General features: G+C 50.7%; 1 protein-coding gene across 5 annotated transcripts in view; it reads left to right on the top strand.

Annotated features, from left to right (window-relative positions):
- Positions 1-20843, top strand: part of SIGLEC10 (sialic acid binding Ig like lectin 10) — a 28168-nt gene that overhangs the window by 6576 nt on the left and 749 nt on the right. Inside the window, exons 1-11 of one of the 5 annotated variants that reach the window (XM_049621368.1) lie at positions 13247-13381; positions 13462-13842; positions 13999-14283; positions 14564-14611; positions 14752-15015; positions 16325-16372; positions 16504-16761; positions 16846-17130; positions 17449-17542; positions 17638-17839; positions 20456-20772. In XM_049621368.1, coding sequence (XP_049477325.1) covers positions 13345-13381; positions 13462-13842; positions 13999-14283; positions 14564-14611; positions 14752-15015; positions 16325-16372; positions 16504-16761; positions 16846-17130; positions 17449-17542; positions 17638-17839; positions 20456-20740 — 2187 coding nt within the window. In that variant the 5' untranslated portion in view covers positions 13247-13344 and the 3' untranslated portion in view covers positions 20741-20772. Of the gene's footprint in view, positions 1-13246; positions 13382-13461; positions 14284-14563; positions 14612-14751; positions 15016-16324; positions 16373-16503; positions 16762-16845; positions 17131-17448; positions 17543-17637; positions 17840-20455; positions 20791-20843 lie in introns of those variants that run through there. The other 4 variants (XM_049621369.1, XM_049621370.1, XR_007455681.1 and 1 more) reach the window with 4 other exon arrangements.

Here is a 20843-nt window from a genome sequence, read left to right on the forward strand (position 1 = left end):
AAACGTTGAAAAAATTAAAAAAAAAATAAAGGCAGTTAGGTTACTAGCATGTTGGGCCAATATTTTTAAGACTTTTTAATTTTAGCCCCTCCTAAGATAGGTCTAGTGTTGGGCTAATTTTCTGTCACTTGAATGCCATCACCCTTTTGGAGCTTTCACTGAATACTCCATAGATTCAAGAAGGTATCTTTACTCTGGCTGGAGGGAATATACACATGTCCAAGCCCTTTGTGAGCTCTGGGAATCTTCCAACTAATAACTCTCTGGTAATTGCTCTCTCCTTAGAAATTGTTCTCATTCGGGTTCATGGGGTTTCACCCTATGCTTGCGCAGATCCAACGACTCCAGGACCTTTCATGGAGACTCTGAACCCTTTCTCCACAATACTCCTGTCTGAAACTCTGACCTACATATTTTAGCCGCATCAGCTTCCTAACCTTCAAAGTCTGGCTGCTCAACTCAGTGAAATTTCAGTCCCTTTCATGGTGCCCTTACCCTTTTTCTTACTCTGCTATCTACAAACAAACTCCTCACAGAAAACCTCAGTGATTATATGGTTCACCTCATTTTTGTCCTTCTCTCAAGGATCACCCTTCTTCCATGTATGAAAAGAGAAGTTTCTTGTATTTTGTTTGATATCCTAGTTGTTTACAGGAGGATAATTCTGGACCCTATGACTCTCTCATGCTCAGAAGCAGAAGTCTCCAGCAGACTGTTTGTTTATTTATTTATTTAATTTAAAAAAATATCTTTATTTCTTTTTTAAATTAATTAATCAATCAATTTTTAAATTTACATCCAAGTTAGTTAGCATATAGTGCAATAATGATTTCAGGAGTAGATCCCAGTGATTCATCCCCTATGTATAACATCCAGTGCTCATCCCAACAAGTGTCTTCCTTAATGCCCCTTATACATTTAGCCATCCTCCCTCCCACAACCTCTCCAGTAAACCTCTGTTTGTTCTTCATAATTAAGAGTCTCTTATGTTTTGTCCCCCTCCCTGTTTTTATATTATTTTTGCTTCCTTTCCCTGTGATCGTCTGTTCTGTGTCTTAAATTCCTCATATGAGTGAAGTCATATGATATTCGTCTTTTTCTGACTAATTTTGCTTAACATAATACCGCTAGTTTCATCCACGTGGTTGCAAATGGCAAGAGTTCATTCTTTTTGATTGCCGAGTAATACTCCATTGTATGTGTATACCACATCCTCTTTATCCATCCATCCATTGATGGACACTTGGGTTCTTTCCATACTTGGCTATTGTTGATAGTGCTGCTATTAACATTGGGGTGTGTGTGTCTCTTTCAAACACTACACCTGTATCCTTTGGATAGATACCTAGTAGTGCAATTGCTGGGTCGTAGGGTAGTTCTATTTTTAATTTTTTGAGGAACCTCCATACTGTTTTCCAGAGTGGCTGCACCAGTTTGCATTCCCACCAGCAGTGCAAAAGAGATCCTCTTTCTCCACATCCTCGCCAACATCTGTCGCTGCCTGAATTGTTAATGTTAGCCATTCTGACTGATGTGAGGGGGTATCTCATTGTGGTTTTAACTTGTATTTCCCTGATGATGAGTGATGTTGAGCATTTTTTCACGTGTCGGTTGGCCATCTGGACGTCTTTGGAGAAGTGTCTATTCGTGTCTTTTTGCCCATTGCTTCACTGGATTATTTGTCTTTTGGATGTCGAGTTTGATAAGTTCTTTATAGATTTTGGATACTAACCCTTTATCTGATATGTCACTTGCAAATATCTTCTCCCATTCCGTTGGTTGCCTTTTAGTTTTGCTGACTGTTTCCTTCTCTGTGCGGAACCTTTTTGTTTTGATGAGGTCCCAATAGTTCATTTTTGCTTTTGTTTCCCTTGCCTCCGGAGATGTGTTGAGTAAGAAGTTGCTGTGGCCATGATCAAACAGGTTTTTGCCAGCTTTCTCCTCTAGGATTTTGAAGCCTTCCTGTCTTATGTTTAGGTCTTTCATCCATTTTGAGTTTCTTTTTGTGTATGGTGTAAGAAAGTGGTCCAGGTTCATTCTTCTGCATGCCGCTGTCCAGTTTTCCCAGCACCACTTGCTGAAGAGACTGTCTTTATTCCATTGGGTGTTCTTTCCTGCTTTGTCAAAGATTAGTTGGCTATGTGTTTGTGGGTCCATTTCTGAGTTCTCTCTTCTGTTCCATTGATCCTGAGTGTCTGTTTTTGTGCCAGTACCATACTGTCTTGATACTTATAGCTTTGTAATACAGCTTGACATCCAGGATTGTGATGCCTCCAGCTTTGGTTTTCTTTTTCGGGATTGCTTTGGTTCTTTGGGGTCTTTTCTGGTTCCATACAAATTTTAGGATTGTTTGTTCTAGCTCTGTGAAGAATGCTGGTGTTATTTTGATAGGGATTGCTTTGAATATGTAGATTGCTTTGGGTAGTATTGACAGTTTAACAATATTTGTTCTTCCAATCCAATAACTTGGAATATTTTTCCATTTTTTAGTGTGTCTTCTTCAATTTATTTCATAAGCTTTCTATAGTTTTCAGTGTATAGACTTTTCACCTCTTTGGTTAGGTTTATTCCTAGGTCTTTTATGTTTTTTATTTATTTATTTTAAAGATTTTAATTTTCGTAAGTGATCTCTACACCCAACTCTCAACCCCAAGATTAAGAGTTACATAATCTACTGACTGAGCCAGCCAGGTGCTCCCCCACCCCCTTGAATTTTTAATAACTGTTTTATTAAGATACAACTTATATAACACAAAATTAATTCATTTTAAGTGTACAGTTCAATGGCTTTTTTAGTAAATTTATAGAGTTGTGTAGTCATTGTCACACATTTTTATTAGCCTAAAGAGGACCCTTGTGCCCATTTGTAATCAATACCAGTGCTTTCACAGCTCCAGGAACTCATTGGTCTGCTTTCAGTCTCTAATGAACTATTTTATGAATATTTCATATACATTGAATCACATAATATAAAGTCTGTTGTGCCTGATATCTTTCACCAGACATTAGGTTTTTGAGGTCCAAACATGTTAGAGCACATGCCATTAGTTAGTGGCATTTTATTCTCAATGTTATTACATTCTATGAATATACACCACATTTCATTTATGCATTCACCAGCCGAGGGACATTTCAATCATTCCCAGTTTTGGCTTTTAAGAATAATGTTGCTGATTCCACTCCCATTCCTGTTCTGGTTCAGGATGATAGAAACTCCATTCCAGTGGGATGAAGCAAGAATACAGGCGCCCTCTCCTCCAAGTCTGAAGTTGAGGGCCACGGCACCCTCCTATGAAAGGGCAGGCGGCTACCCCGCTTCTCATCCCCTGCCAGCTACATGTTGAAGACCCTAAATTCCAGGTGAACACAGCTGAGAAGTTAGAGGCTCTCTTCTTCAAGCTGCCCCCTATCTACAGGGCAGAGGCTCTAACTCTGAATACTGGTACTGGTAGGGAAGGGCATGATGGATAGTATTTTCTAGAATGACAGAAATGTTTAATAGCTTGACAAGGGTTTTAGTTACATGAATAAATGCCAGCTCACCAAGTGATGTCTCTGAGCTCCCAGGGGTATCTGTTTTAGTCAGTTCAGGCCACTATAACAAAGCACCACACACTGGGTAGCTTATGGACAACAGAAATTTATTTCTCACAGTTCTGAATGCTGAGAAATTCAAGACCAAGACACCAACATATCCGGTGTCTTGTGAGAACACACGTCCTGGTTCATGGAGGGCTTTTCACTTGTCCTCATGTGGCAGAAGGGGTAAGGGTGCCGTCTAGGGTCTCTTTTATAAGGGCACACAAATCTCATTCAGGAAACTCTACCCTCCTAACCTAATCACCTCCCAAAGGCCGCACCTCCAAATACCACGGCACCGGGGATTCAGGCCTCAGCACTTGAATGGTGGGGGGAAGATACAGCATTCAGTCCATAGCAAAGGCTAAAGCCACATTTGGTAAATATTCGCGCAGTCATTCATGTTACTCTGGATTAGGGGCGGGGTGAGGGGGGCTGCTGTGTGGTCATTTTGTAGCTTAGATTGTTCTTGTTTGTGTCTGTGTTAAGACAGGACTATGGAGAATCCTCATCCTTAGCTTGTTCCATCTCAGTCACAGAGTGGACTCGTCTGGTGTGATATCCTGTGAGATCATTTAAAAAAAATTTTTTTTTAGGTTTTTTATTTTTGAGAGAGAGAGAGACAGAGTATGAGTGGGGAGGGGCAGAGAGAGAGGGAGACATAGAATCTGAAGCAGGCTCCAGGCTCTGAGCTGTCAGCACAGAGCCCGATGCGTGGCTTGAACTTGTGAACCTCGAGATCATGACCTGAGCCAAGGTCGGATGCTTAACCGACTGAGCCACCCAAGTGTCCCATGATCATTTATATTTATTTTATTTTATTTTATTTTATTTTATTTTATTTTATTTTATTTTATTGTGTTTTTAAATTTATATCCAAATTAGTTAGCATACAGTGCAACAATGATTTCAGGAGTAGATTCCTTAATGCCCCTTACCTATTTAGCCCATCCCCTTCTCCCACAACCCCTCCAGTAACCCTCTGTTCTCCATAATTAAGAGTCTCTTGTGTTTTGTCCCCCTCCCTGTTTTTATATTATTTTTGCTTCCTTTCCCTTGTGTTCATCTGTTCTGTGTCAAATTCCTCATATGAGTGAAGTCATATGATATGTCTTTCTCTGACTAATTTTGCTTAGCATAATACCCTCCAGTTCCATCCATTTAGTTGCAAATGGCAAGATTTCATTCTTTTTGATTGCTGAGTAATACTTCATTGTATGTATATACCACATTCTCTTTATCCATTCATCCATTGATGGACATTTGGGCTCTTTCCATACTTTGGCTATTGTTGATAGTGCTGCTATAAACATGGGGGTGCATGTGTCTCTTCGAAACAGCATACCAGTATCCTTTGGATAAACACCTAGTAGTGCAATTGCTGGGTCATAGGGTAGTTCTATTTTTAGTCTTTCGAGTAACCTCCATACTGTTTTCCAGAGTGGCTGCACCAGTTTGCATTCCCACCAGCAGTGCAAAAGAGATCCTCTTTCTCCACATCCTCGCCAACATCTGTTGTTGCCTGAATTGTTAATGTTAGCCATTCTGACTGATGTGAGGGGGTATCTCATTGTGGTTTTAACTTGTATTTCCCTGATGATGAGTGATGTTGAGCATTTTTTCATGTGTCGGTTGGCCATCAGGATGTCTTCCTTGGAGAAGTGTCTATTCATGTCTTTTGCCCATTGCTTCACTGGATTATTTGTTTTTTGGGTGTCGAGTTTGATAAGTTCTTTATAGATTTTGAATACTAACCCTTTATCTGATACGTCGTTTGCAAATATCTTCTCCTATTCTGTCAGTTGCTTTTTAGTTTTACTGATGATCATTTATATTTAATAGGAGAACACTGGGGCCTGGCTGTGAATGCCAGCAGGGTCTGCTTTACTCTTTATTAAAGGGGAAAAAATGAAAATAATAGAGTAAAAAGATAGGAAGTTGAGAAGTAAATGGGGATCACATCACCGATAGTCTTGTTTCTTCATGTAAAGAGCTGGCATTTCACTTTGGAAAATGGATACTTCACACTGAGTGTCAAAACACACACCAGTGAGTAGCAATCACATCTGATAATAAAATACTGAACCTGCAGAATTTTCCCTTTACTAGAAATTAGCGAATCCAAATGTATCCTAGATCAGTATTTCTCTCAGCATCTTGCTTTTTAATATGCCATCTTGACTTGAAGAGAAAAGGGAAGGCCCCGCTGAGTCTGCCTGTGTGTGATATTACACGACCCCAACCTAGACAGTGGGACCTGAGTAAGACCACATGCTATAGACTGGGTCCCCCCAAAATCTGTATGTTCAAACCTACCCACCAATGTGATGATAGTAAGAGGTGGTACCTTTAGGATGTCATTAGGTCATGAGGGTGGCACCCTCATGAATGGGATTAGCGCCCTTGTGTAAAAGAGGCCCCAGAGACTCCCTTGCCCTTTCCACCACATGAGGGCATGGCGTTTTAGAAAATGGTCATCTGTGAACTAGAAAGTGGGCTCTCACCAGACATGGAATCTGCCAGCGCCTAGATCTTGGATTTCCAGCCTCCAGGACTGAGAGAAGTGAGTGTTCCTTCCTTAAACCACCCGGTCTGTGGTAATTCTGTTATAGCGGCTGGATGGATGAAGATAACACAGGAATGTGTTTTCTTATGCGGCCATCACATGGTGAGTGTGCCTGGGTGGGACTCCATTTGAGAACACTGTGTGAGCAGGGGCAGTACTGAAGTGTTTTAAATTTGGGGGAGGGTAGGGGCCCCTGCGCCGCTCAGTTGGTTGGGCCTCTGACTCCTGACTTTGGCTCAGGTGAGTTCGGTTCGTGAGTTCTAGCCCTGAGTTGGGCTCTGCATTGACAGTGTAGAGCCTGGTTGGGATTCTCTCTCCCTGCCTCTGTCTCTGCCCCTCCTCCACTTGCTCTCTATCTCTCCCTCTCAAAATAAATAAAAATAAACTTAAAAAAAATTGTTGGGGGGCGGTTAGGGGCACCTGTGTGGCTCAGTCAGCTGAATGTCTGGCTTCAGCTCAAGTCGTGATCTCATGGTTCATGGGTTTGAGCCCCATGTTGGGCTTTGCGCTGACAGGCAGGAAGCTTGCTTTCTCTCTCTCTCTCTCTCTCTCTCTCTCTCCCCGCCCCTCCCCCGCTCTCCCTTTCTCTCTCAAAAATAAATAAACGTTACGGGGCGCCTGGGTGGCGCAGTCGGTTAAGCGTCCAACTTCAGCCAGGTCACGATCTCGCGGTCCGTGAGTTCGAGCCCCGCGTCGGGCTCTGGGCTGATGGCTCAGAGCCTGGAGCCTGTTTCCGATTCTGTGTCTCCCTCTCTCTCTCTCCCCTCCCCCGTTCATGCTCTGTCTCTCTCTGTCCCAAGAATAAATAAACGTTGAAAAAAAAAATAATAAATAAATAAATAAATAAACGTTAAATAAAAAAAAATAAAATAAAATTATTTTGTGGCAGGGGAAGGAAGAAGAGTGGTTCCCATGACTGCTTTAGTAGGCTCTCCCTGGCAGAGACTGTGTTTATTGAGGTGCAGTGAAAGGAGCAGTCATAATTTCTAGGTGCAGTGAGAACGAATGCAGCCTTTTGGGAAGAGCCCCGTTTGCAAATGTGTGCGGCACGGGAGAAATACTCCCCGAGTTCTCCAGGACCAAGACCTCACAGACCCTGGGGCCTGGGGCTCCAGAGGGGTCAGTCGGAGCTGCGGGGACGGAGCGCCTCCTGGGGCTACGTGCGGAGCTGCAGTAGAGGCAACGGAAGCCCCAGGGACAGGTCGCGTGCGGGACAAGCGGCAGGAAGAGGCTGGTGTGTGTGCGTGTTGGGGGGTGGGTTTGTCTAGGATGCCCCCTTCCCCAGATAAAGGCTCCTCACCACCCTCAGGGCCTCCACTACAGCCAGACCTGGACTCTTCATCCTGCACTGGGACCCTGCCTCGCATGGCTCTGGTCCTCAGGTCCACATCCCTGCACCCTCCTGGGGCAGAATCCTGAACTAATTACCTCTCTCTCTCCCCTCCCCAACCTCTCCCGCCCCTTTACCTACCCTCCACCCCCACCCATCCACCTATCTACCTTTGACCCCATTGTGAGTTCAGGGGTGGAGGGAGCCTGAGCCCATGCTCAACATCTATTAATGAAACAAGAGGGGAGGCTTGCAGGGCTGGGTGTTTGTTCTAAAGGAATCCGTTCAGGGGTGCCTCGGGGGCTCAGTCAGTTGATTTCTGCTCTGGTCAAGATGAGTTCAAGACCTAGGTGAGGCTCTGTGCTGACAGCCTGGAGCCTGCTTGGGATTCTCTCTCTCCCTCCCTCTCTGCCCCTCACCGGCTCTCCTTCTCCCCAAAATAAACATTTTCTTTTTTTAACATTTATTTATTTTTGAGAGCGAGCGAGAGACAGAGTACAAGAAGGGATGGGGCAGAGAGAGAAGGAGGGAGACCCAGAATCCTACGCAGGGTCCAAGCTCCAAGCTGTCAGTACAGAGCTTGGTGCCAGTTTCAAACTCACAAACTGGGAGATCGTGACCTCAGCCAAAGTCAGACGCTCAACAGAAGGAGCCACCCAGGTGCCCCTAAAATAAATAAACATGTTTTTAAATTTATTTTTTTAAATTTTTTTAATGTTTATTTATTTCCGAGAGAGAGACAGAGCATGAATGGGGGAGGGTCAGAGAGAGAGGGAGACACAGAATCTGAAGCAGGCTCCAGGCTCTGAGCTGTCAGCACAGAGCCCGATGCAGGGCTTGAAATCACAGACTGTGAGATCAGACCTGAGCTGAAGTCGGAAGCTCAACCGACTGAGCCACCCAGGCGCCCCTAAACATTTTTTTTTAAATGAATACTTTCAGAAAAAATCTGAACATTCTTTGGCCCAAAAAAGATTCTCATGGCCTCAGCTAGCTGCTTGGCCCTTGTCTGGCCAAGGCTGGGGGATGGGCAGAGGTGATCTGGTCACACTGAGGAAGGGTGGAGAATTCTGAGGGAGGCCCAAGAAGCCACAGGAAATTCAGAAGGGTGTGGGGGTGGGGAAATGTTGGGGACAACTCTGAACTGAGAACAGTGGGAGGGGCAGCCACGGGAAGAGCATTCCTGGAAGTGACAACCCCAAGTGTCACACATCACTGCCCCCCAAGTGGGAACAAACTTAGTAAATGTGAGAAACAGAGCTGGGATTACTGGTGGAATGCAAAAGCAAAGCAAAAGAGGGTTCAAAGTGAGTTTGAGGAGGTCATCGGGAGATAGGGTGAGCAGTTTGGATTTTCTCCTAAATATAACAGGACACCCCTGCAACTTTTAAGTAAGAGAGGGACTCGGTCTGATTTATATTTGAAAACATTTTTTAATGTTTATTTATTTCTGAGAGAGAGAAAGAGAGAGCACGGGAGCAGGGGAGGGGCAGAGAGAGAGAGGGAGACACAGAATTGGAAGCAGGCTCCAGGCTCCGAGCTGTCAGCACAGAGCTTAACTCGGGGCTCGAACTCACAAACCACGAGATCATGACCTGAGTTGAAGTCAGATGGGTAACCGACTGAGTCACCCAGGTGTCCCTAATTGAAAAGTAACTCTGGTTGCTGTGTTGACAAGGCACCTTGGAGAGAGCAAACTAGAAGCAGGAATAATCAGTCACTGCTGTCCTACAGATGAGTGAGGGTGATGGCTTGGACCCAGGAAGTGACTCTCCATTGAGGGTGATTCTGCCATCCAGGGGACAGGTGGCAATGTCTGGAGTGTTTTTAGTTGTCACAGCTGGGGTGGACGGGGTGCTACTGACATCTGAAGGCTGGAGGCCAGGGCTACTGATGAACATCCTGCCAGGGACCCCACCCCTCAGGAACTATTTGACTCAAAATGTCAGTAGTGCTGGTCAGCCTGGGTGGCTCAGTCTGTTGAGCATCCAACTCTTGATTTCAGCCCAGGTCATGATCTCATAGTCATGAGATTGAGCTCCAAGTGGGGGCTGCTTGAGATTCTCTCTCTCCGTTTCCCTCTGCCTTTCCCCTGCGCTCTCTCTCTATATAAAAAATTTTTTTTTTAATTTTTGAGAGAGAGAGAGCGAGAGAGAGAGATAAGCAAGGGAGGGGCAGAGACAGAGGGAGAGAGAGGATCCTAAGCAGGCTCCCGTGCTGTCAGTGTGGAGTCCAACACAGGGCTCATCCCACAAATTGTGAAATCATGACCTGAGCCCAAATGAAGTGTCAGATGCTTAGCCGACTGAGCCACCCAGGCAACTGCCCCAAATTGAAAAAAAAAAAAAAAGTGTCAATGGTGCTAAGATTGAGACATCTTGGATGAGAGTAATGAATGGTAGTGGGGTGGGGATAAGTGGATGGAATTTTTTTAATACCTAAGAAGTTGAGCTGATGGGTCTTGTGGGTAATTGTACATGGGAGTAAAGAAAGTAAAGGAAGCCGTCAGGCCAATGCTCAGGTGTGGGCAGGGCTTGGTGCCGCATAATATTTAGAGAGATGAAAAGCAGGCTTGTGGTGAGAAATAGTGCTGCATGATGCATGTTAAGCTTGAAATGCACACTGCAGATTCCTGAGTAGGTGTCTAATAGACAGGGAAGGGTCAGGGCTGAGATACAATTTACAGTCATCAGCTCGTTTATTGTTGTGTTTTGTGGTTATCTATTTTGGCTTGCTTTTTATTTTTATTTTTATTTTTTTTTTGTTTGTTTTTTTAACATTTTTTATTTATTTTTGGGACAGAGAGAGACAGAGCATGAACGGGGGAGGGGCAGAGAGAGAGGGAGACACAGAATCGGAAACAGGCTCCAGGCTCCGAGCCATCAGCCCAGAGCCCGACGCGGGGCTCGAACTCACGGACCGCGAGATCGTGACCTGGCTGAAGTCGGACGCCCAACCGACTGCGCCACCCAGGTGCCCCGATTTTTGAAAGAGAGAGATAGAGTGAGCTGGGGAGAGGAACAGAGGGAAGGAGAGAGAGAGAATCTCAGGCAGTTTCCATGCTCAGCATGGAGCCCAACACAGAGCTCAATCCCATGATCGTGAGATCATGACCTGAGTTGAAATCAAGAGTCAGATCTGGGTGCCTGGATGGCTCAGTCATTTAAGTGTCTGACTTTAGCTCAGGTCATGATCTCATGGTTCGTGGGTTTGAGCCCAGCATCGGGCTCTGTGCTGACAGCTCAGAGTCTGGAGTCTGCTTCCGATTTTGTGTCTCCCTCTCTCTCTGCTCATGCTCTCTGTGTCTCTTTCTCTCAAAAATAATTTAAAAAAAAGCGGCACCTGGGTGGCTCAGTCGGCTAAGCATCTGACTTCGGCTCAGGTCATGATCTCACCACTCGTGAGTTTGAGCCCGCATCAGGCTCTCTACGGTCAGCATGGAGCCCGCTTTGGTTCCTGTCTCCCTCTCTCTCTGCACCCGTCCCCCAGCTCGTGCTTTCTCGCTGTCTCAAAAATAAACAAAAACATTAAAATAATAATTTTTAAAAAAAGAGACACTCAACTGGCTGAGCCACCCAGGCTTTTAACCTCATTTTGAAGAACCTTTAGACTCACAGGAGTTGCAAAGAAATGTACAGGGACATCCCGTGGACTCAAATCTCCCCCCTCCTCCATGTTATCATCTTCCACAACTAAGTACAATCTGAAAATCAAGGAACTGTCTGCACACAATCAGGGCAAACCCATGTCAAGACCCAGTCCTCCCTCCTCTCTGGGAGGCCCCTCCTCTGTGAGCTCCATGCTGTGATATCTCTAGACAAGAGCCTACCCTGGGAAAAGGGACCCTGGCTCTCCCCTGATAGAGCCCAGGTTGGGCAGTGGGGACCTGGATCAGAGTGCAGAAGGAGGTGGGTATTAGGGGCTGGATTGTGCCCCCTTTGCCGCGTTCATATGTTGAAGCCTTAACCCCAGTACCTGCGAATGTGACTGTATGTGGAGATAGGGCCTTTAAATGGGTAATTCACTTAAAGCAAGGCCATAGAGCAAGCTTAAGTCCAGTAGGCTGGTGTCCTTTTTTTTTTTTTTTTTTTATGTTTATCTATTTTGAGAGAGAGTGCAAGCAGGGAGGAGGCAGAGAGAGAGAGAGAGAGAAAGCATCCCAAGCAGGCTCCGTGCTGCCCAGAGCCTGACTTGGGGCTCGATCTCACAAACTGTGAAATCATGACCTGAGCTGAGATCAAGAGTTGGCAGACTGAGCCACCCAGGCGCCCCAGGACTGGTGTCCTTCTACGAAGAGATCAGGACACAGACACACAAAGAGAGATGGCCACGTGAGAGCTCAGTGGGAAGATGATGTCTACACCCCAGGGAGAGAGGCCTGGGAAGCAACCAACCTGTTCTTCCAGCCCTACTGACGCCTTCGTCTTGGACTCCAGCCTCCGAACTGCGGGCAAGATGTTTTCTGTCATTTGAGCTGTTCTGTCTGTGGTGCTTTGTTACGGCAGCCCAAGCACGTGACACGAGAGCAAGGACAGAGGTGGCCACAGGTCACCTCCTCCAGGAGGCCTCTTCTGGTTTCCCAGGAAGAAGTGACCACACCTTTGTCGTGAACATCTGTCCCAGCATTGGCTGGGGGGTGGCAGTGAGGGGGAGCAGTTACGAGCACTTCAGTGCTTTTCCATTTCTCAGAAGCTTCATTTACCAAACTGGGTCCCCTTGAGGTCAGACACCGTGACTGATTTGCCTGTGTCCTCAGGAGGCCGCGTGGCACCTGCACACACCAGGTCCCAGGCACGGAGGTTGAATGTGGGGGCAGGTGCTCCCATCACAACAGGTATTACCAGTAGGTGCATCCAACCTTAGGGCAGAAGACGAAGGGGAGCTTGAGAGGTGGACTGAGGTCTTGGCATGGGTGCTTCCAGTGGACCTGGGGGCGGAAATCAGCGAGCCCTCCCAGTGAGGAGGAAGGGGTGGGACTGACACCAGCCTAGGGGTACCAGATTTGGCAAATAAAAACACAAAGGCGCCCAGTTTAATTTGCATTTCAGATATGAACGCCGAATAATTTTAGTATAACAATGTCCCGTTGCGATATTTGGGACATACTTCTAAAAAAAAAAAAAATCATTCATCATTTAACTGAAAGTCAACTTTAACTGGGGCACCTGGGTGGACCAGTCGGTTAAGTGTCTGGCTTCAACTAGGGTCATGATCTGCACGGTTCGTGAGTTGGAGCCCCTGATGGGGCTTTCTGCTGTCAGCACAGAGCCCGCTCCAGATCCTTTGTCCCCCTCTCTCTCTGGCCCTCCCCTGCTCTCTAAAGTCAACTTTAACTGGAGATTCTGAATTTTAACTGGCAAGACCCGTCAGCCCCCCACCCCCCACAACCCCCTTCCTGCATCCACTCTTGCTGTTCCCCACTGCCCTCCTTCCCCAGGGGCCCCCCGTCTGAAGAAAGGCTCATTGTACACTTTCACTTCTGCTTCCTCAGCCACCTAAGGCCCAGCGGGAGAGCCCCGACCCTCCACCCACCCAGGGCCCATGGCCTCACCCACCTTCCACTCCCTCCCCACCCCCAGGGGACCCCCAGAAGGACCAGCTCTGCCATCCCAAGCACCAGGCAGCCTCCCCCCGCCCCGCCCAGCCCCCCAGGAAAGATTCAGAGTCCTAGCGGGTGAGATGGGGCTGGAGAGTGACAAGATAGGGCGGGGGGGGGGGGGGGGCGGGCGGGAGCGAGTGGGGGTGGGGCTCAGGACCGGTCACCTGGCCCCGGGTACAGCTTTCGCAACTGGCGGTTCCCCTTCGTCAGTGGAGGCGTCCGGGGGACGAGCCTGTGTGAGGGCAGGTCCAAGTGCACCCTCGTGCAGAGATGGCCCTGTCACTGCTGTTGGCCCTGCTGTGGGGCGGTGAGTGGGCCACGGGGCCAGAAGGGGCCTGGGTGGGGGCGCGGGCTGGGCTTGCAGCTTGAGCCCTCTGTCTCCTTCAGGGTCTCAGGCTCAGGCCCCAGGATTCTCCCTGCAAGTGCAGAGCGTGGTGACGGTGCAGGAGGGCCTGTGTGTGCACGTGCCCTGCACCCTCTCCTACCCCCGGATAGGCTGGACGGAGGACACCCCCGCCCTTGGCTCCTGGTTCGTGGTCGGGACAGACACGAACAAGGGAAGACCGGTGGCCACAAACAAGCAGGATCAAGTGCACGGTGGCTCCGGGGGCCGGTTCCAGCTCACTGGGGATCCCCAGAACCGCAGCTGCTCCTTGCTGATCAGAGACGCCCAGGTGGAGGACTCGGCACAGTACTTCTTTCGGGTGGAGAGAGGCAGTTACGTGCGGTATAATTTCGTGGAAAGCCCGTTCTATCTGGAAGTGACAGGTATGGACCGGGCTCCAGCAGGACTGGGCGGGAAACTCTCCTCCTCCCTGCCGTTCCCCAACCCCCCCCACACACACACACTGTGGGGAGCAGATCAGGGGTCACCCCTGCAGCACCCCCTCCCAGGGCTAGGATTGTGCCCTCTCTCTGCCCCAGCCCTGACACAGAAGCCCGATGTCTACGTCCCAGAGACTCTGGAAGCAGGGCGCCGGGCGACACTCATCTGTGTGTTTAACTGGGCCTTTGAGGAATGTCCAGCCCCTACTTTCTCCTGGATGGGGGCCGCCGTCACCACCCCAGGGCCCGGACGCAAATCCTCCTACTTCTCAGTGCTTTCTCTCACACCGAGACCCCAGGACCACGGCACCCACCTCACGTGCCGGGTAGACTTCTCCAGAAAGGGCGTGAGCGCAGAGACAACCTTTCGACTTAACGTCACCCGTGAGTCTGGTGGCCAGGGCATCAGGGTGTGCAGACAGGCACGGCGGGATGTGGCCGGGCGGGGGCATCCAGACAGGTCGGTGGGGAGTCGCATCACGCTGCCTCGGCCCTGGGAGGGCTTGGGGACGCCATCTGCTCCCCAGCCACAAGCATCTTTGACACCAGTTCGTCACTAGCCTCCCGGAGGATATCACGCTTTCTTTTCCCCCCCGAGGGGGTTCCCTCTTACTGCCAGGAGCCCCACGGTCCTCCCCCAAGCCAGGTCTCAATCTTGTTGCAGATGTCCCCAAAGACCTGGTTATCAGCGTTGCCAGAGCCAAGGCATCAGGTACGTATTGAGGGCCTGGGAGGGTGGGGCTGGTCCTCTGCGGAGGGTGGAGGCGAGGGAGACAGAGGGTGAGGGACACTCTGTTCCTCCTTCAGCTTCTCTCTCTCTCTCTCTCTCTCTCCCGGCTTCTGTCTCTGCAGCCCCGGAGCCCCAGGGAAACAGCCCACATCTGGAAGTCCAGAAAGGCCAGTTCCTGCAGCTGGTCTGTGCTTCCGAGAGCCAGTCCCCTGCCACCCTGAGCTGGGCCCTGGAGGACAGGATCCTCTCTTGGTCTCACCCCTGGACCCCCGGCCCCCTGGCTCTGGTGCTGACCCGGGTGATGCCTGGGGATTCAGGCTGCTACACCTGCCGAGCAGAGAACAGGCGTGGCTCCCAGAGCCGCACCCTGAACCTCTCCGTGCAGTGTGAGTGCGACCATCAGGAGCCTGGTTTCCAGAAAGGGAGAAGGAAGAGGGGGGCTGGGGCTGGGGGGCAGGGCCCCGGAGCTCGAAAGGGACCCGGAACCCCAGGCTGAGGGGGCTAACAATTCCGATTCCAACTCCAACGTGGGTTTTCCACCACACCACCAAACAATTCTCTGGCGCCAGCGGGGTGTTCTGCAACTCAACTCGGTTGAACACTGTCTACCTGGAGGTGGTGGCAGATCTCACAGGTGAAGGGCTCAGTCCCACAAGGTCCCCCCCGCTCCTTGGGCCCCCACCTCAGAGGCCAGTCACAAGCCGAGTCGACCAACTGGCTCTAGATCGGAGTTTCCCATGACCCCCCCACCCCCACCTTGAATTCAATTGATTTGATAAAATGGGGCACAGAACTCAGAGGAACACTGCACTTACTGGATGGGGGGTCATTATAAAATGATACAACAGCAGACAGAAGAGATGCGTGGGGGGCAAGGCCGTTGCCCGCGTACCTCCCCGTGTTCACCAGTAGGGAGGTTCTTCAAACCCCATTCTCTTGGGTTTTTATGGAGGCTTCGACACGGAGGCAGGATTGACCAAAGCTTTGGCCACTGCCATCCGATCCCACCTGCAATCGCTCTCCCTTCCCCGGAAGTCAGGGCAGGGATGGAAAGTCCCAAAGCTTCAGTCACCGAGGTTGGTTCTCTGGCCACCAGCCATCCCCCCCCCCCCAAGGTGCTTTCCAACGGTCACCTCATTTACATCAACCCAGGTGTGGTTTGAAAGGGGTTTGTTATGAATATCAAGACACCTTTATCGCTCTCATCTTTTAGGAAATTCCAAGGGTTTTAGGAACTCTATGCCAGGAATGGGAGAGATATGTATATTTATTTAATTTTTTTAAGTTTATTTATTTTGAGAGAGAGAGAGAGTGTGTGTGTGTGTGTGTGTGAGCAGGGGAAGGGCAGAGACAGAAGGAGACAGAGAATCCCGAGCAGGCTCCATGCTGTCAGCAGAGAGCCCAATGTGGGGCTTGAACTCACAAATCGAGAGCTCACGACCTGAGCCAAAACCAAGAGGCAGACACTTAACTGACCGAGCCACTCAGGTGCCCTTATATATTTTATTATAAATCACAAGCATAGAGACCAGCCCTTCTTACCAGTCTGTTCCCTTGGGCCACTCAGTGGAGAATCAGTCACTAGGTGATTCCATGCTCGGCAGCCCTGCCCTCTTTGTCTCCCAGGACCGTTCTCTGCCCTGAGGGAACACCCCTCCCCTCCCTTCTAGAGCCGGCACCCTGTCTCTGTTTCAGATGCCCCAGAGAACCTGAGAGTGATGGCCCTACAAGCAAACAGGACAGGTATGAAGGGGGACAGAGAACCTGGGGCCTCTCGGTGCCACACTGGGGGCCTCGGCGTCTGGAATGCTGCCATGCAAAAGGGTCCCTGTGCCCTCAGCTGAGCCTCTGATCTTGCCTCTTCCTTCCCGCAGTCCTGGAAAACCTTGGGAATGGCACGTCCCTCCCAGCCCTGGAGGGCCAAAGTTTGCGTCTGCTCTGTGTCGCCCACAGCAACCCCCCAGCCCAGCTGAGCTGGGCCCTGCGGGGACAGACTCTGAGCCCCTCCCAGCCCGCAGACCCCGGGATCCTGGAGCTGCCTCAGATACAAACGGAGCATGAAGGAGTCCTCACCTGCCGAGCTCAGAACTCGCTGGGCTCCCAGCACGTCTCCCTGCTTCTCTCTGTGGTCTGTGAGTGTGGGGACCCCCGGGGGCGAGACGCACGGGGCCTGGGGAGCAGAGGCGCCGCTGACCCTGCCCCTCCCCCCCCCGCAGGCCCCCCGCGGCTGCTCGGCCCCTCCTGCTCCCGGGAGGGCGAGGCGCTGGGCTGCACCTGCTCCGCCCGAGCCCGGCCAGCCCCCACCCTGAGCTGGCGGCTGGGGGAGGGGCTGCTGGAGGGGAACCACAGCGACGCTTCCTTGACCGTCACTTCCAGCTCCGAGGGGCCCTGGGCCAACAGCTCCCTGAGCCTCAGGGGACCGCTGGGCTCTGGCCTCAGACTCAGCTGCGAGGCCCGGAATGCACATGGGGAACAGAGCGCCGCGGTCCTGCTGTTGCCAGGTCTGCGGGCCAGCTGGAGGCCCCACCCCCACCCCCGACGAGTGGAGGCTGAGTGGGGGCAGGGGCAAGGTCCTGTGGTTGGAGCAGGACCTGGGAAGGTGCACGTGGCACCTGCGGCTGGGAATGCAGAGGGCAATCCAAACTGGAAGGCCTGTCGCCTGGGCCCTGGGCGCAGAGGGGTTTCCAAGACTTGGACAGAAGGGGTTGCAGATAAAATCCTGGAATGGGAGCTGGAACCTGAGTGCCCGGTGGCAGGTGGGCGTGAGGCCCCACGTTAACGGGGGAGGCTCAGAGCTGGCTGACCGTCTCCTTGCACAGATAAGAAGGGACTCCTCTCAAAGGCGTTGGGTAGCGGAATATTTCTGGGAATGGGCATCACGACGCTCCTTTTCCTCTGCCTCATCCTGGTCACGTGAGTTAGGAGCCGGCGCGATGGGGCGTGGGATCCGGGGCTGGGGACCGGGGAAGTGCCAGGGCGCACAATCAAGGGTCTTGTTCCCCGGGCAGGAAGACTCTGAGGAAGAAACAGGCCCAGGCAGGGACTCCGGCCCACGCAGGGGCTCCGGCCCACGCAGGGACTCCGGCCCAGGCAGGGACTCCGGCCCACGCAGGGACTCCGGCCCAGGCAGGGGCTCCGCCGAAGCCCAAGGCCACGCGGAGAAGCACGATCCTGGACTACATCAACGTGGTCCCCAATCCTGGTCCCCTGGTGAGTGGCTCCGTGTGCTGCCTCTACTTTCCCTGCTCAGACTCCCAGCCCTCGCCCTCGCCCCTCCCCTGCCCTGTCCCAACCCTTTTCCCCCAAGGGACATCAAGGTGGAAAAGGTATGGGTGTTGGATTCGAGTCCTGTGAGATCTTGACCAAATCACTCGCTCTCTCTGAGCCTCCATTTCTTCCTCTGCTTCCTTCGAGAGCTGGTTTGAGGATGAGAACACATCATGCACTTGCTCAAAATGTAGCAGCTCGCCCGTTCTTATCACCCCGATGAGGTTACTAATTCTAATTAATGATGTGATCATTCTTAATATCACGGAGAGTCCGTGTATTTAGTGATGAAGAGCGCGGCTCTGAAGTCAGCTCGTCCGGGTGCACTCTTGGTTTTATCGCAGTGTGTTCTTGGACAAGTCTCTTAACTTCTCTGTGCCTTAGTTTAAAATGGGGGAAATGGGGGCGCCTGGGTGGCTCAGTCCTTAAGAGTCTGACCTCAGCTCAGGTCATAATCTCATGGTCTGTGAGTTTGGGCCCCGCATCGGGCTGTGTGCTGACAGCTCAGAGCCTGGAGCCTGCTTCGGATTCTGTGCCTTCCTCTCTCTCTGCCTCCCCTGCTTGCACTCTCTCTCTCTCAAAAATAAACATTAAAAAAAATTTTTTTAAAGAAAATGGGAGAAATAGTAGTATCTATTACCTAGGATCATTCTAAGTACTCGCTATGCTCCTGGAACCTGTAAACATTTAGAATAGTAGCCGGCACCTAGTAAGTGTTCTACAAATGCCGGATAGTTTTAGGAGAGAACATTTATTTGTTTATTTACTTATTTATTTTTATTTTTACTTTTTTAAAGTTTATTTAGAGGGAGGTGCGCATGCGCACAAGCAGAGAGAGAGAGAGAGAGAGAGAGAGAAAGAAAGAGAGAATCCCAAGCAGGCTCCCTGCTGTCAGCACAGAGCCTGATGCGGGGCGCGACCCCACCCCAGACCACGCCCCACCACGACCCACCCCCCCCCCCCCCCCCCCCCCCCCGCCAGGCGCCCCCAGGAGAGAACATTTGTATGCTGATGACTCCAAAACTTGCATCTCTCAAACTCACCCTTGACCTTTAGACTCCTATCCAACGGTCCGGGCGGCATGTCTGTTTGAGTGTCTAACAGGCGTCTCGGATTTAGCCCGTCCGAGTCGAATTTAGGACTAACTCCACTGCTTACGCTCTCCATGCGGCCCGGCTCTGCAAACAGCACCACGTCCGCCTGGCTGCCCAAGCCCGTCTTTCGCTCCTCTGTCCTCCACCACCCCACGATCAACCCATTAGCAAGACCCCCTTCCCAATACACCCAAACCGCCTCTTCCGGTTCTGCCACTTCCTGTGTGTGCCCCCCTGCTTCCGCTCTCGCCCCCCCCCCCCCCCCCGCCTCTCGGCTCTCTTTCCGTGTGCATGGTATCCTTTAAACCCAAATAGGGAGGCCCCTGGGTGGCTCAGTCGGTTAAGCGTCTGAGTCCTGATTTCAGCTCATCATGATCTCACCTTTGGTGAGTTCGAGCCCAGCATCAGGCCCTGTGCTGACGGTGCAGAGCCTGCTTGGGCTTCTCTCTCTCTCTCCCTCTCTCTGCCCCTCCCCTTCTCTCTCTCTTTAAATAAACTTAAAAAAAAAAAAAACCCAAATAGGGACAACTAACCCCCGTGGAATACTACTCAGCCATCATAAGGAACAAATGATTGAAAGAAGCTACTGGTTGAAAAAACCTTAGAGACCAAAAAAAAAAAAAAAAAGGAAAAATGCTGATCTCCAATGGTCACATATGCAGGATTCCATGTTTATAACACCCTGCAAACGATCAGATTGTAGAGACCGAGGACAGATTAGTAGTGGCCAGGTTTAGGGACAGGAGGGCAGTGAGGACTAGAGAGGAGCAGCAGGTGGGGAGAGCTTTGTGGGGAGGAACAGTTCTGTGTCTTGACTGTGCTGTGGGCTGCACGGATCTCCGTGTGTGTGTTCGCTGTGGCTGCCATAGCAAAGGACTGCAGCCGGGGTGACTTAAACCACAGACATTGTTTATTGTTTGTTCCTGCCCCAAGATGTAATCCTAGTTCTTTTTTTTTTTTTTAATTTTTTAATGTTTATTTATTTTTGAGAGAGAGAGAGAGAGAGAGCCAGCAGGGGAGGGTCAGAGAGAGAGGAAGACCCACAATCCGAAGCAGGCTCCAGGCTCTGAGGTGTCAGCACAGGGCCCGAGGCGGAGCTCGAACTCATAAAACGTGAGATCATGACCTGAGCCGATGTTGATCACTTAACTAAGCCACCCAGGCGCCCCAATCCCAGTTCTTAATTAGTGTCTGGTGCATGGTGAGCTCTTGAGTATTTGTGGAAGGAGGGAAGGAAGGAAGGACACAGGGAGAGAAGGAGGGGAGGGAGGGAAGGGAGGAAGGAGGGGAAAGAGAGAGGGAGGAAGGAGAGGAGGGAGGGAAGAGGGGAAGGGAGGAAGGATGGGAGAGAGAGGGAGGAAGGGGAGGAGGGAGGGAGGGAAGGAAGGGGGAGGGAGGGAGGAAAGAGGGGAGGCAGGAAGGAAGAATAGAAGGAGGGAAGGAAGCCTGGTTGTTTCTCTCCCAGGCTCGCAATCGCAATCGGAACCAGAACCGGAAGGCCATGCCGAGCAGTCCTTCCCAGGCCTCTCCTCCAGGCGCTCCCTCCCAGGAATGTAAGAAAAACCAGAAGGAGCTACATGCTGCTCCCCACACTTGTCCAGGACCCAGATCATCCACGCAAGCCTCAGAATCAGAGAGTAACCAAGAGAATCTCCATTATGCTGCCCTCACCTTCTCGGGCCTCAGACCCTGGGACACCTGGGAGTCCAAGGACACAGGCCCGGAGTACGAGGACATCAAGTTTCACTGACGGTCTCCCGGGCTGCAGGGCTGGGATCCAGGGTAGGCAGAATGGAGAGGGTGAGGAAGACAAGCATCCTCTCTCTCTCTCTCTCTCTCTCTCTCTCTGTCTC

This window comes from Panthera uncia, assembly GCF_023721935.1.
Source record: "Panthera uncia isolate 11264 chromosome E2 unlocalized genomic scaffold, Puncia_PCG_1.0 HiC_scaffold_19, whole genome shotgun sequence".
NCBI classification, from domain to species: Eukaryota; Metazoa; Chordata; class Mammalia; order Carnivora; family Felidae; genus Panthera; species Panthera uncia.